The following is a 16412-nucleotide window of genomic DNA, read 5'->3' on the forward strand; positions in this document are numbered from 1 at the left end:
AGGTATATCCTATTAATATTTTTTCTGTCTCCAGAATGACATTTTCACTCGGCAGTGGAATATACGCTGATATGAAATTTCGTGGCAGATTAAAACTGTGTGCCAGACCGAGACTTGTATTTGGGAACTTTGCATATCACGGGCAAGTGCTGTACCATCTGAGCTACACGAGCACGATTCACGATCCATCCTCACTGCTTTAATTCCGCCAGTACCTCATCTCATATCTTCCAAACTTCGCAGAAGTTCCGGCACACAGTTTTAATTTGCCAGGAAGTTTCATATCAGCACACATCCCACAGCAGAGTGAAAATTTCATTCTGGAAACATCCCCCAGGCTGTGGCTAAACCATGTCTCCGCAATATACTTTCTTCCAGGAGTGCTAGTTCTGCAAGGTATGCAGGAGAGCTTGTGTGAAGTTTGGAAGGTAGGAGACAGACTGCTAGCGGAATTAAAGCTGTGAAGATGGGTCGCGAATCGTGCTTGAGTAGCTCAGGTGGTAGGGCACTTGCTCGCGGAGAGCAAAGGACTTGAGTACGAGTCTCGGTTCGGTACACAGTTTTAATCTGCCAGGAAGTTTCAAATCAGCGTACACTCCACTTCAGAGTGAAAATTTCATTCTGCAAACATCCCCCAGGCTGTGGTTAAGCCATGTCTCTGCAATATCATTTCTTCCAGGAGTGCTAGTTCTGCAAGGTATGTAGGAGAGCTTCTGTGATGTTTGGAAGGTATGAGACGAGATATGGGAGGAATTAAGGTTACGGGACCTGTCGTGAGTCGTGCTTGGGTAGCTCAGAAGGTAGAGCACGTGCCCGCAAACGGCAAAGGTCCCGAGTTCGAGACTCGGTGCGGCACACAGTTTTAATCTGCCAAGAACTTTCATTTTTTTGTTCTTTGTTTTTAATCTCTTGTTGTAGTAGATATATATACATTTTTTATTCCTTTATAGATTCCGAAGCTGGTCGTCGAATAGCCAAAACGAGTAAGCATATTCAAAGAACTTTGAGATCAAAACAATTAAAAAAGAATTATGAACACTCATGTTAAGAACAAAACAGAACACCTTGAACGACTAGACGTAGAACGTTCACGTTCACAGGACAGGTACATAAGTCTTTTCTGCAGGAATGATTAGCATCTGAACAATGACAGTCCACAGGTCCAAGATCAATATCGATATTATGCCCCCAACACCACCCACTGGTAAAATGTACCTTTGGCTCGCGTAGTTGCTATAAAACGAAGGTAATCGATCTGTATGACATGAGCAGACATGCAGGATACATTGATATGTATCCATGAATGCACCATCAAATTAGTGAGTTTGAAATATGGCTCATTATTGGCATGAGAGATTGTGTTGTATCCATCTGGGAAATTGCTGCTTCTGTGGGACGACGTGTTTCAGCAATTCAATGGGTGTGCACAGTGTGGTCCACGGAAGGCCATACAGCACAACAAGATGCTTTAGGTCAGACCACCCAGACCACGCCTAAAGAAGATCGACATCTCATCCTTATGGAATTACAGGACAGATCTGCTCCCTCCTCAGCTCTGGTGCAACCGTGGAACGCATGATACACTATCAAGAATGACAGTCCGTCGCCGTTTCTTATGGCATGGGCTATGTGCACACCGTGCATTTCTCCACCCAGCTTTGACGAATGTGCAAGAACATGCTAGACAGCAATGGTGTATTTAATGACGTCACTCTGAACAGGAATGGCATCAGATAATGTTTGTTTGAAACTGATGGCCGCATTTTGGTTTGCGACTAATAGAGAGAGTGACATTATGTGGCTGCATTTGCACAAGACTCACAGCACCAACTCAAGGACTTATGGTGTGGGGTGCTATTGTGTACAACCAAAATCACAGCTGGTGCTTATTCAGGGTACTGTGACCAGTGTGACCTACTTGAGTGACATCCTGTGACCTGTAGCTATACCCTTTTTGCGCAACATCCCAGACACCATTTTTCCACAAGACAATGCATGACCACATGTTGATGCACAAACATGTGCCTTGTTGGTGTCACAGAAAGTCCTTTTACCTTGGGCTGTCGGATCATTAGACTTGTCGCCAATGTAAAATATGTAGGATATGGTGAAATGACAGGTGCAGCACTGTGACCCAGTGCCAACAATCATATGCAAACTTTCGAGCCAGGTGAATGCAACATGGAGGTTTATACCACAGGATGAAATCACGCATGATGCAAGTTATGAGGACCCCTGGCAGACCCTGTATCTGCTAGGTGACAAGACACATACTGAACTGCGGTGACTGAAATGCTAACCATTTCTTCAAAACATACTAATGTGCATGTACTGTGGAGATGAACATCCTATTCGAGCCAGACACAGTGTTCGTTTTTTTTTTCCGACCATGAGTATGTATTGACATTACTACCCATCTTAATTATTTTTCACGGTATGGGCATTTCTTTGCCACCTGGCAGGGTAGTCAAGAGCACTAATGTGCTGTTTCCTGGACTCAGGTAGGCGCACCGGCCCTGGATAGAATTCGGCTGGCGGATTACTGACGAGGGCTGTATGCCAGCCAGCCTGGATGTGGCTTTTAGACGGTTTAGCATGTTCGCACTATTTCATGGCTTACACTACACACACACAGCTGGGGTACACTACTTACGTCCCAGGAGGGTTTTGGGTGGCAGCACGAAGGACATCTAGCCACCCTCTGCAAGTAACACCACCAAATCCATAACAACAATGGCCGACCCCGTGATAGCGCGGGACAAGGCCCAAAGAAAGAAAGGGCATTTCATTTCCCTTATTTTCACTAACATCATTGGTGTTGCTCTTTTTACTCTATGGCAACAGTCCATAAACCATAAGTCCTAAAATGGCACAGGAAGTTATAACAAAATTTCATTAAACGCCCATATATCGGTGAAAAAATGCTACTTACTTGCCAAAATGATGTCATCATACTCTATACTCTGACATTAGTTCATGAAAACGAATTATTACTGTCACTACTAATTAACTCATTAGTGTTGTTTTCACTGTTAACAACACTTCCATATGTGACAATATCGTCACCGGCATTTTCATTAACTGAACTTATCTTGCCTGACTGGCAATAGCAATTGCTTATAAAATATAAAACACCCTTTAATAAGCTTGTAAGTATAACTCACATTAATCACTGCAAAACTCAGTCGTCATTTCCACTAACCTGGCTACACCCCCGGTAGTTGCCAGTAGTCTGCCTACTGCTACTGTCCACAGTCAAAGTCACACACGCTGTCTGCCAAGAGCCGCCATTGCCACCAAGCTGTCACAGTGTCACGGCGATTTGATTTGTCAGCTGGATCACCATTAGCCGACGGTAACACTCCTCTGCTGTCGCCACTCTCAAAGCTGTCTGCACCATCCAATGATCATGTTGTCTTCATTTCCCCAGCTTCAATTGTAGTTTTCACACCATCAGCAGATTAACAATGTGTCAATAAACATTCATTCGCACAGTTCCTACACTTCTGGCCATTAAAATTGCTACACGACGAAGATGAGGTGCTACAGACGCGAAATTTAACCAGCAGGAAGAAGATGTGATATTCAAATGATTAGCTTTTCAGAGCATTCACACAAGGTTGGCGCCAGTGGTGACACCTACAACATGCTGACATGGGGAAAGTTTCCAACCGATTTCTCATACACAAACAGCAGTTGATCGGCGTTGCCTGGTGAAACGTTGTTGTGATGCCTCGTGTAAGGAGGAGAAATGCGTACCATCACGTTTCCGACTTTGATAAAGGTCAGATTGTAGCGTATTGCGATTGCGGTTTATCGTATCGCGACATTGCTGCTCGCGTTGGTCGAGATCCAATGACTGTTGGCAGAATATGAAATTGGTGGGGTCAGCGGGGTAATACGGAACACCATGCTCGATCCCAACGGCCTCGTATCACTAGCAGTCGAGATGACAGGCATCTTATCCGCATGGCTGTAACAGATCGTGCAGCCACGTCTCGATCCCCGAGTCAACAGATGGGAATGTTTGCAAGACAACAACCATCTGCACGAACAGTTCGATGACGTTTGAAGCAGCATAGACTATCAGCTCGGAGACCATATTACCCTTGACGCTGCATCACAGACAAGAGCGCCTGCGATGGTGTACTCACCGACGAGCCTGAGTTCACCAATGGCAAAACGTAATTTTTTTCAGATGAATCCAGGTTCAGTTTACAGCATCATGATGGTCGCATCCATGTTTGGCAACATCACGGTGAACGCACATTGGAAGTGTGTATTCGTCATCACCATACTGGCATATCACCTGGCGTGATGGTATGGGGTGCCATTGGTTACACGTTTCGGTCACCTCTTGTTTACATTGACGGCACTTTCAGTAATGGATGGTACGACCTGTGCCTCTACCCTGGCTCGAACCCTGCGAAATCCTACATTTCAGCAGGATAATGCACGACCACATGTCGCAGGTCCTGTACAGGCCTTCCTGGATACAGAAAATGTTCGACTGCTGCCCTGGCCAGTACATTCTCCAGATCTCTTACCAATTGAAAATGTCTGGTCATTCGTGGCCAAGCAACTGTCTCTTCACAATACAACAGTCACTACCCTTGATGAACTGTGGTATCGTGTTGAAGCTGCATGGCCAGCTGTACCTGTACACGCCATCCAAGCTCTGTTTGACTCAATGCCCAGGCGTATCAAGGCCGTTATTAAGGCCAGAGTTGGTTGTTCTGGGTACTGATTTCTCAGGATCTATGCACCCAAATTGCATGTAAATGTAATCACATGTCAGTTCTAGTATAATATATTTGTCCAATGAATACCAATTTATCATCTGCATTTCTTCTTGATGCAGCAATTTTAATGGCCAGTAGTGTAGTAATAGTGAATATTCCACATCAGCCAACAATAAATATCCTCCATTAATGTTTGCTGTCTATTACTGACATCGACATATGTCACATTCAAAGATATTCAATGTCAGTGTTCATAACAACATAACCCTTAGTACCAGTCCAAGTTCAAAATTTCTCCTAATGTTCAATGTTCAACATAATCAACTCTGCCTCTTGTTTTATTAGTCATTCAAAACAATTCCTACTATAGCAACTACTAATTGTTCAATGGCAATTTACAAAGTTCACATGTAGTATTTATTATACAAAATGTTTCTTGCCATACTAATAATTTACTGTTCACAGGCTATATTCAAATTGAAACACAATATTCGCTGCTGAAATACTTCTTGCAATATTAATTACATATTGTTCAATGGCTAATTTAAAAATGCACTCATAAAATCCACTGTCCAAAATGTTTCCTGTTACACTAATTCAGTTTATTTACGGTTTCCAAATGTCACGCATAATGTTCACTAATCAAATATGTCCTATCACATTAATCATTCACGGTCGATTGGCTGTTGTTCCATAGAAATGGATGCCAAGTATAGCAGTATTTTGTGTCCGCGTGTAGAGTGTGTTTCTGATTGGTCAGTTTAAGCATTCAATGATTGTCAATATTATATAAAATTGTAATTAAAATGTCAGCTTGATTTTGGGATTCCTGAAATTATGTTAGGAAGTTGTCAATGTGGATAATAACGACAGTCTAGTTGGAGGCGTATATATAAACATTTTGACAGTTAATATTGTTGAAGAAAGTTATGTGTTTTCTGAAAAGGCTCACAGTTTGAAAGACTACATTCTCTGTATATTCCGGTATGAAATGGACCCTAATCACATCTCTATTGCCCCACTCCATGCACACCTGTCATTTTAAGGAATAGGAATTAATACTGATTTTAAACCTTTGCTGGCATACGACAGTGTAATGATGTCACAGACAGTATTAATGATAAGCTCGCACTCTTTGCAGATTATGTAGTCCTCTATAAAGTTGTACTATTTTAAAAATATTAACAAATATCCAGTCAGAACGTAATAACATATCAAAGTCGTGCAGAGATTGGCAACTTGTTTAAATGTACAAAAATTTAAATCTGTAAACTTCAAAAAATTCAAAAAGCAGTGTCCTATGATACAATAGCAATAAGTTTTTCTAGTAATTGGTCAACTAACAGTAATACCTGAGTGCAACAAATTTATAGGAATATGAAATGAATTGGTTACAAAGACTCAGTTATAGGTAAAGCACATGGCAGATATCCACTCACTGACAGGACACTTACAAATGCAGTCAGTGTGCAATGAAGAGATGTTATAAAAGTTTAGTATCTTAAATTGTTCTGAAGTTTAGTGTATCCACATAAAATAGGATCCATGTAAGACATTGTACAGAGATTCTGTTTGAATAGTCATAGGTTTAATGTTGTTGCTTTGCGAATCCTCAGCTGCTGTTAATATCATATGAATGAATTTAGTTAGCACCAACTGTTACAACTGAATAAAAGCAATATTTCTTGTGCCACACTTGTTTCACTTCAGTTCATTAAGCCATCATCAGTGACTTACTTGAAAGACACTCACATTTACATTTCTATGCATCACTTTCAACTTAAATATTTTGTTACTGTACAAGTAAGTTGCAGAGTCCTGACCTAGGCTCATTTTGTTCAATATACATTTTATTATTTACTTTGAGTTAATATTTATCTACAGATGAAGTTGCTGAATTGGTGGTGAATTTGTACTTTTGTGTGTAGCACTAAACACCATTTTCAGCACAAGGCACAAATTGCATGCACACTCTTCCACCATGTTTTGTTTATGTAATTAAGCATATCATGCATTCAATATACTTTATGATGTCTATAGTCAAAGATTATAATTTGTGCATATATATATGTGTGTGTGTGTGTGTGTGTGTGTGTGTGTGTGTGTGTGTGTGTGTGTGTGTGTGTGTGTGTGTGTGTGTGTGTGTGTGTGTCAGCTCTTTGACCAGATTTATTAGTCAGTTGTTTATATGAATTCGGCCATTTAGGAGTTGCTTGACCTCAGATATACCTTTCTGAATGTGATAGTTTCCTTGTATTAAGATGATACGTTTGTTTTTATTATTTATTAATGTCTTACTCTATACATGTACCTGGATATATTGTTTAACATGTTCTGCAAATGTACAGTGATTAACATCAACCTTGCAACATCTAATACATTCTTTTATATTTGTCTTAAAATTCCTGTTTGTCATTTCAACACATATTGAACTGCACCTCCATCCACCTCCAGCAGAGAACCACTTGCCCACACCTTCCAGAAACAACACTCCATTACACTTACTGCCAGAAACAACTGTTGCACACTCAATGGTGGAAACGAAGAAGATGCAGCAGCATTACCACTCAGCACAAGATTTCAAGTAAGTGCCAAGCTATTTTAGGTTTGTTGGGGGGGAGCGGGATGGGAAGTTGCCACGTTGTGTTTTTTCCTTTCCTTTTTTCTGTCTGTGTTATTTGTACGCGTGTGGTAGTGGTAAGCAACAATGTCCACCAGTGAGAAAGTGACAGTGCAGGAGGCCTTCTGTCTCTTGCTTCATAATGTTGATCAACTGAAGTCAAGAAAATTGGGTTATGTAAGAAAATAGTGAAGTTTCAAAAAGATAATGAAGCTTTGCTGACAGAAAGAATTGTCACAAAGGACGAAAGAGGGAACAGACAACTTCTAGCATATCTCTGCCAATAATAAGTCAGGTACTGCCTCATTAGTAGTCCCATTTTTGGGCAAGTGTGGGAAGATGTTTTTGTCATTTTTGATAGTTTACATACAGCTGCAACGTTAGGGATACTAAAGGAATGAGCAGTTTTTAAGCTTGACTCGCTTAAAATTAACAGGGGATGCCAGAACATGTAGAGTGCAATGAAAATTTTGGAGATGCTCAGTCCTTTGTATGATTTCAAGAGTGGTTAGTACATCTTTACAGAAGAATGCTTCTAGATATTATTGTGAGCAATTTAATGGTATACCACAAAACAAGGAGAATTGGTTGCAGGTTTTGTTGACCACATCAAAAACTCAATATTAATATGTATGGATTAACAGATTATAATCGATCTGAGTAGACCACTCTGCAGAAAGCAGAACAATCGGTGCTTGATACGTTTGTATGGGGCTACCGACTGAGGTGTAGCGAAAAGTGTGCATAGAACTTCTGAAAACATTGGGCAGTGCAGTATCAACTGCAACAGCTTTGTTGAGAAACAGGCTCAATAACTAGGCTGAGGCAAAAGCAAGTTATTCTTAATACAGAGGTCAAATGTTATAAATGGGGCTCCACAGGCCACATTCACAAATTTTGTAGGAAACTTAACTGTCAAAGTTGCAGACAGGTCTGCATGCATATATGGAAGATGAAATCAGGGTGTTCGTCATCTCCATTACATGTGACAGGGGGCAATGTGACCTCTTCACAACACTCCCAGTATGTGTGACCATGGAACACGCTGTGCGAAATCAGTGGCAAATATTTGTCTATTTAGCTATGTAAAAGTAAGCTTGTGTACAGTTTTGTTGGATGCAGGATACCCAAGGCTGTACAGAACGTACTTGATGCCAGTAATCTGAACCTACACCACTGTAGACTAAGTTGTATAGGTGGTAAAAGTAGTCACTTGCTTGGTTCAGCGTTGTTTGGTTTCTGAGTGGCAAGAAGATATTCCCGGGTGTGTGTGGAACTTCTGCCTAGCGTAGGCATAAGGTACAACACCAGTCTTGAGCTGGACTTGCTAGTTAAACACCGTGAAAAAGCCTACAAAAGTGCATAGTGTAGCTGGATGGCATATTGTTTCATCTTGGTTTTACTACTGAAAGAACTGAACATCGCAACAAACACCCAAGATACTGCATAAGGAAATCAAACGGTGTGTAAAGTCTCTTACATTCGACACATGAGACTCAATACTTAAAGTTACAGGAAGGCAGGAATATAGAAGTTGTTCTGCCAATTAATACTTGTGTGTTGTAGAATTCCAACGAGAGATTGGAGAACTGGATCAGACACATGGCTATCAGTTTAAAACATGCACCAGTCACGTTCCAAAGCTTGTTAGACATGGTATTATGAGGTCTGGAACGAAAACAATACATGGTCTATCTGAATTATATCATTGTTTCCTCCAAGGATATCCAAGAGCACCTCTACAAGAGGTGTTTGAACTGTTATGTTTAGCTCACCTGAACCTGAATTTAGAAGATCGCCACTTCACGTTCTACTGGACGAAAATATACTCATCAGTACAATGGTGGGTTCTTTGCTTCGCTCCAGGAAGAGACCAAGTGGATACTATACACACAAAATATTAGTTCACTTTATTGTAGCAAAGATAAGAAGAATTACTTAACTATGTACAATCAGTTTACATAGGAATGACATAAGTATTTTCAGCTGTCTCTGAACAATAATGTATCACTTGATACAGACAAGATACAAGTCAGACTACATTTAACAATAACTTTCAAGTAGAGTCGTGCCTAATACCATACAGACAGATGGACTGCTAGGAGATGGTGCTGTCGTCTTAGTCGATGTGTTGTGAGGTACCAAGCTTGCTTTGGCAGGTCAACCTTCAGGTGACACCACACTGATTGTGAGTATTACAGGATTTCCACTACTTAGGCCACATTATTGGGCAAGACAGTGTATGAACCGACCCATGCCAACCACAGTAAAGGCGTTACAGTCATGTCTTTGGATCACCAGTAGTTACAGACGATACATTTCGAAATTTGCAGCGGTAGCAAAACTCCTGAAGTACACTATGTGATGAAAAGTATCTGGACACCCAAAAATACATACGTTTTTCATATTAGGTGCATTCTGTTGCCGCCTACGGCCAGGTACTCCATATCAGCGACCTCAGTAGTCATTAGACGTGGTGAGAGAGCAGAATGGGGCGCTCCGCGGAACCCACGGACTTCGAACGTGGTTAGCTGATAGGGTGCGTCTTCTGTCATACGTCTGCACATGACATTTCCACATTCCTGAACATCCCTAGGTCCACAGTTTCCAATGCGATAGTGAAGTGGAAATGTGGAGGGGCATGTACAGCATAAATGTATACAGGCCTTGTCTGTTGGCTGACAGAGACTGCCGACGGTTGAAGAGGGTTGTAATGTGTAATAGGCAGACATCTACCCAGACCATCACACAGGAATTCGAATCTACATCAGGATCCACTGCAAGTACCACGATAGTTAGGTGGAAGGTGTGAAAACTTGGATTTCATGGTCGAGCGACTGCTCATAAGCGGCCGGCCGCTGTGGCCGAGCAGTCCGGAACAGCACTGCTGCTACGGTAGGACGTTCGAATCCTGTCTTGGGCATGGATATGTGTGATGTCCTTAGGTTTGTTAGGTTAAAGTAGTTCTAAGTTCTAGGGGACTGATGACCTCAGAAGATAAGTCCCATAGTGCTTAGAGCCATTTTGAGGGGGCTTGCACCCTTTTTTGTTTTGGGTGGCACTATCACAGCACAGGTATACATTGATGTTTTAAGCATCTTCTTGCTTCCCACTGTTGAAGAGAAATTCAGGGATGGCGATTGCATCTTTCAACTCGTTTGAGCACTTGTTCATAATGCACGGCCTATGGCGGAGTGGTTACACGACAATAACATCCCTGTAATGGACTGGCCTGCATACAGTCCTGACCTAAATCATACTGAACACCTTTGGAATGTTTTGGAACGGCAACTTCGTGCCAGGCTTCACCGACCGACATCGATATCTCTCCTTAGTGCAGCGCTCCTTTAAGAATGGGCTGTCATTCCCCAAGAAACCTTCCAGCACCTGATTGAACGTATGCCTGCGAGAGTGTAAGCTGTCATCAAGTCTAAGGCTGGGTCAACACCGTACTGAATTCCAGCATTACCGATGGAGGGCGCCACGAACTTGTAAGTCATTTTCGGCCAGGTGTCCGGATACTTTTGATCACATAGTGTATTTGCTAAATAAGGAAATATACTTTCATTTGACTCCGGATTTCTGAGTGGTATTTGCGCAGGTGAAAGAATAATTTGCCAGCGGTCCCACCCTTACTTTTTCTGACTATCAGAAACAGTTTACGCAATGTTATGACTCGAGCAACAGTGCCCTAGGCTGTGTTTTAAGCCGAGATGTAGATGATAAAAACAACCAACAGCATGCGCTTCTAGACAAGTCTATAATCTCAAGGAAAGCTATTCAACTGCTAGAAAAGATATGCTTGCATTAATTTTTGGCCTCATTTATTTCCGCCCCTATCTTTATGGACGACATTTTAAGTTGTTAACAGACTAGACAGCGTCAAAATGACCTCTGAGATTAAACGGTCTGACCGATTGTTTGATTGGTTGGTTGGTTGTTTGGGGGAAGAGACCAAACAGCGAGGTTATCGGTCTCAGAGGGTTAGGGAAAGATGGGGAAGGAAGTCGGCCGTGCCCTTTCAAAGGAACCATCCCGGCATTTGCCTGGAGCGATTTAGGGAAATCACGGAAAACCTAAATCAGGATGGCCGGACGCGGGATTGAACCGTCGTCCTTCCGAATGCGAGTCCAGTGTGCTAACCACTGCGCCACCTCGCTCGGTGATTGTTTGACCCATGGGCTTTACAGCCAAGCCAATTTGATTTTTAGGTTGTATATCATCCAGAGAAATCTCACAGGGATGCAGATGTATTGAATTGCCAATCATATGCCGTATAATCTATTAGAGCCAATGTGGAAGACTGGCACAGGGGCCAGGCCGCTGTACCGATTTCTCAGCAGTTGATGAGGCAAATATACAATGCAGCTTTGATAATGAAGGCCTGTACAAGCCAGCATGTTGAATCTGACACATAGTCATGCCTGAAAGCTTTCTAAACGAAGTATTGATACAGACTGACGAGTCCATATTAGCAGACATTGTGGATGAAGCGCAACTGGGCGCAGCATTGTGGAAAATTTCTGGTGGCCAAAAGTAAACAAGATTTGGAGCGTTATGTAAAGAACTGCACTCTTTGCACTCAAAGAGCTGAGATGAGTAGTCATTAAATCCCATTACAAAGGTTACTTGAGGTGAATAGACCATTCCGAATGATTGGACTGGGTATCCTAGACCCCATCACACAAATCCCAACAGGGAATCGATATGTATTAACTTTCTTATATTACCTGGCCATGATCACCATATCAAATCAACAGTCGGACACAGTGATGCATGCTATGGTTAATCGATGTTTGTTGAAATTTGGAACATCAATGAATGACCAAAGCACTAATTTTATGGTAACTATTACACATAAAAAAGTTACGAACTAATGCATCACACCTGCAGCTGAACAGCAGAATTGAAAGACTTCAAAGGGCAGTGGGCAAAATGTTAATTTACTATGTAAATACTAGCCATGATAATTGTGAATCCTTCCTACCATTCATCGAGCCCATGTATAGCTCGAAAATCCACGAAGACAAAGACCTATACTCTTTCGACATCATTTCCAGCAAAAAAAAAAAAAAAAAAAAACAAAAAAACAAAAAGACTTCTCCTTTCGAATTATGTTAACCTATCCGATCAGGAGATGTAGTCTAAACGTAAAACTATCTGAGGGTAGGCTACAAAGATGAATACAAAGACTCTAGAAAGACAGGAAGGCACCCAAAACAAAAGGGTGAAATGATGTATGTATCACGTTGGGCAGTGGGTAGTGTTATCTAACCCTTATGTATCAAAAGGAATAACGAAAAGATGTGTGTGATGTCCTTAGGTTAGTTAGGTTTAAGTAGTTCAAAGTTTTACGGGACTGATGACCTCAGTAGTTAAGTCCCATAGTGCTCAGAGCCATTTGAACCATTTGAATAACGAAAACGCTCATTTCGCGTTGCCAATGACTTTATCATGTACTCGACATGACGTCGCCAGTTGATGCCAGACTACAACTCCTGACCTGAAATACTGTGGTGTATGTAGGAAGAGTTCGTCCATTTCAGTGCGAGTTGGAAGCACTGCCTAAATTACCGGCAGTTCCTTCTGATGGGGGAGGGAAGAGGTTGGAGAAAATTAGAGAAAGAACTAGGCCATGTTTCTTATTGAGGACATTTACGAGTACGCATTATAGTTATGTTTGTGTTTATGTTTATGTTGCAGGATACATTTGGTTTAGGAACAGGTTAAAAAGAATTTTCAGCGGGAATTTTAGTACTTAGTAGAACCTTCGTATAATTTAATGTAAAAGGGAAACAGCGATTTATTATTTTGAAGTAGTTGGGCAGACTTGTAATAACAAGTAGATTAACAGAAAATGAGAATGTGTGAGTGTATATCTAACACATTTTAGCGTGTCCCTTAAGTATTAAAGTTTCTTTATAATTTATGATTTCTGGATCAGTTCAGTCCTTGAAAATGAAGATGGATTTGAGGAAACACTACTCTCTGCCACGGAAATACTGCAGTGCCAAGGTGGGAAATTCACTGACTGTCTCACAAAACGAAAACACGCAATCCCTGAGTCATGCCAGTACACTGAGTTCCACTCTCAGATGCCTGAAACTGACTGGCCCAGGAAGTGTTTACAAGTTAAACTGAATTCCTTAAAAAAAATAGGTTTTTCTGAGTACCAGGACAAGTAGTTGATACGAACAATGTCATTTCGGTGGTGTGCTGCGAAAAGAGCTGGGGTCCGCAGCTCGTGGTCGTGCGGTAGCGTTCTCGCTTCCCGTGCCTGGGTTCCCAGGTTCGATTCCCGGCGGGGTCAGGGATTTTCTGTGCCTCGTGATGACTGGGTGTTGTGTGATGCCCTTAGGTTAGTTAGGTTTAAGTAGTTCTAAGTTCTAGGGGACTGATGACCATAGCTGTTAAGTCCCGTAGTGCTCAGAGTCATTTGAACCATTTGAACCAAAAGAGCTGGAGGTATAGGACTGCTGATAAATGATACACAATGTGACATCTCAGCAGCTACTTTCTGGTTACCTGCCACCATACCCAGTACCACACTCAACAGCGATTACTCGTTAATATACTTTCCAGACATACTCTTTGACATCTTATCCAAGGAAAAAATCTACTTAAATAGTATGCTAGATTCGACCCTTCTCTCCTCCCTGCACCGGATGCTAGCAGCACAAAATGGTCACCTGACAATGGAACACCTGCTTGGTCATGTCTCGCGGTTCTAGGCGCGCAGTCCGGAACCGTGGGACTGCTACGGTCGCAGGTTCGAATCCTGCCTCGGGCATGGATGTGTGTGATGTCCTTAGGTTAGTTAGGTTTAAGTAGTTCTAAGTTCTAGGGGACTGATAACCACAGCAGTTGAGTCCCATAGTGCTCAGAGCCATTTGAACCATTGCTTGGTCATGTGAAAAAATCTCAGAGTGGACACTACCACTGACTCGTCACCACAGGAACTAGCACATCAACTACCTACCTAATTCGGATAGCAATCAGTGTTGTGTCCATATAGAGTCACCCAAATCTCACCCTTACTTTCGTTGAACCTGTGAGTCCATAGTAGTCATGTTGATACCACTGAAGAAGTGACTCAGCCACAGTAAGCAAAGTCAAACTGTGAGAAAGGGGATAAAAAGGTGGTCCTAGAAACACAAAGCCTGAGCATCACAAGTGTGGGAGTGTTTTTGTCGTAGTATGAAAAGGGGAGAAGGACAAGCAAAGGGGAAAACTGCATGGAAATGGTGACAGAAAAGTCATTATCTCTTTTGAACCCTTCCACAGCCTCAGAAATGGGCGCGCTAGTTAAACCCTGAGGTCCAGTCCATTGTTATCGGCATACATTGGCCATACTCTGACGTATAGTCCATCCTAGCCCTCGCTTTATTTATGATGCAACTATGTGTGCCAGCCCCAGACTGTGAAGCAGTAACTGCCACCTGACTGCCTGAGCCCGGGTCTGGGAGATGACATATTCCTCTGTAGCTGCTGGGGTCTGCTCTACAGCGTTTTTTTATACAACGCATGTATAGTCCATTGGAATGGTTTCAGTTCTCCATATTCCTGTTAAGAGCGCGTAAACTCTTCTTGCGAGGTTATCTCATCCTATCTTTAACATTTCTGCAGTTGTGCCATACTCTCCAGGTGCCTCACTTTTGAGTGGTTGGATTATATATCTCACATTTTTCGTAAAATCGGTGTGAGAGCCTGGGATCGATAGGACCCTACAGGTTTTGAAAAATGCAGTTTTTCCAGTATCATGTAGTTTCCTTTCAGCTTGGAATGTCCGTTATAGGTTACTCTAGTATTTCCCGAATATCTTTTACACCCTTAGGATTTTTCTTGCAAGCAGTGTTAGTGGGAGCATGGGCATTTATCAAGCATATGCTTCGTTGCTTGATTTCACTGTGATGACTAAGAGTCTTTCACATGGGGATGTAGTATCCTCTTGAAGGCATTTACGTATTTTGATTTAATTTGTCATTTTCTGTGATAGTCCTATTACTATTACCATCCTCTTCCATGTATATCTATTACTGTCTGAATAAGTACCAGCGTTGAATAATTGCCCCTTTCATCAGTCCATGTAACCCTCATCTTCTATTACACTGAACTTGTTGCTTAATGTAACGCAAAATTCATAACTCTCATTAAATAAATTTTCAAACTCTACATTTCTAAATTCCTCTCTGGAGACAGATTCTTTCTGGCTTTGTACACACTATGTCACAAAACTCACTTATAAAATCTTCATGTCAGATAGTACATAACAGACAAAAAGTTGTGTTGTCAGTTACATTTGGCAGCACTATCTTCCACTAACACTTAACACATAATTCCAATCTTCTATTAGTTTTCAGACAAGAAGGGAGGGGCACGCCCTCACAGTTGATTCGAAGGTAAAACATGTTAGTTGCAGAACGAATTATGACATCACAGCACAGTGTAAACAGAAAACTGTATTACTGAAGGAGTAATTCGATACATGCGGTAGCGTTCTCGCTTCCCACGCTCGGCTTCCCGGGATCGATTCGCGGCGGGGTCAGGGATTTTCTCTGCCTCGTGATGACTGAGTGTTGTGTGATGTCCTTAGGTTAGTTAGATTTAAGTAGTTCTAAGTTCTAGGGGACTGATGACCATAGACGTTAAGTCCCATACTGCTCAGAGCCATTTGAACCATTTGAATAAAATATCTCATTTAGTTAACATGATAGACTGAATAAGAAAACAATATGTTTAACACAGACTTTAGTCAATAAATTATGGAGATAAACTCTAATCCTAATAAATGTAGCCATTCGGAAGTAGATTAAGACAACTTACCTCTTTGAAGAGCCTTGATGACTACTTGTGACTACTTTCATCCATAACTGCTAGTAATTCTCACACTCATCCACTCATTTCCCCCACTAACGTTAGTCTCCACTTGTCCAGCAACCTGAAAGCATAAACAAAGATACCACACTGCACAGCTGCTGGATCTAGGTACCATGTTATATGAACCCCTATGGCAACAGGTTTTCAATTTAATAATAATTTCAATTTAGGAA

General features: G+C 41.7%; 1 protein-coding gene across 1 annotated transcript in view; it reads right to left on the minus strand.

Annotated features, from left to right (window-relative positions):
* Positions 1-16412, minus strand: part of LOC126212924 (zinc finger protein 99-like) — a 245526-nt gene that overhangs the window by 8213 nt on the left and 220901 nt on the right. The window contains exon 8 of the mRNA XM_049940429.1: positions 16186-16300. Coding sequence (XP_049796386.1) covers positions 16252-16300 — 49 coding nt within the window. The 3' untranslated portion in view covers positions 16186-16251. The remainder of the gene's footprint in view (positions 1-16185; positions 16301-16412) is intronic.

Source organism: Schistocerca nitens, chromosome 11 (assembly GCF_023898315.1).
Source record: "Schistocerca nitens isolate TAMUIC-IGC-003100 chromosome 11, iqSchNite1.1, whole genome shotgun sequence".
NCBI classification, from domain to species: Eukaryota; Metazoa; Arthropoda; class Insecta; order Orthoptera; family Acrididae; genus Schistocerca; species Schistocerca nitens.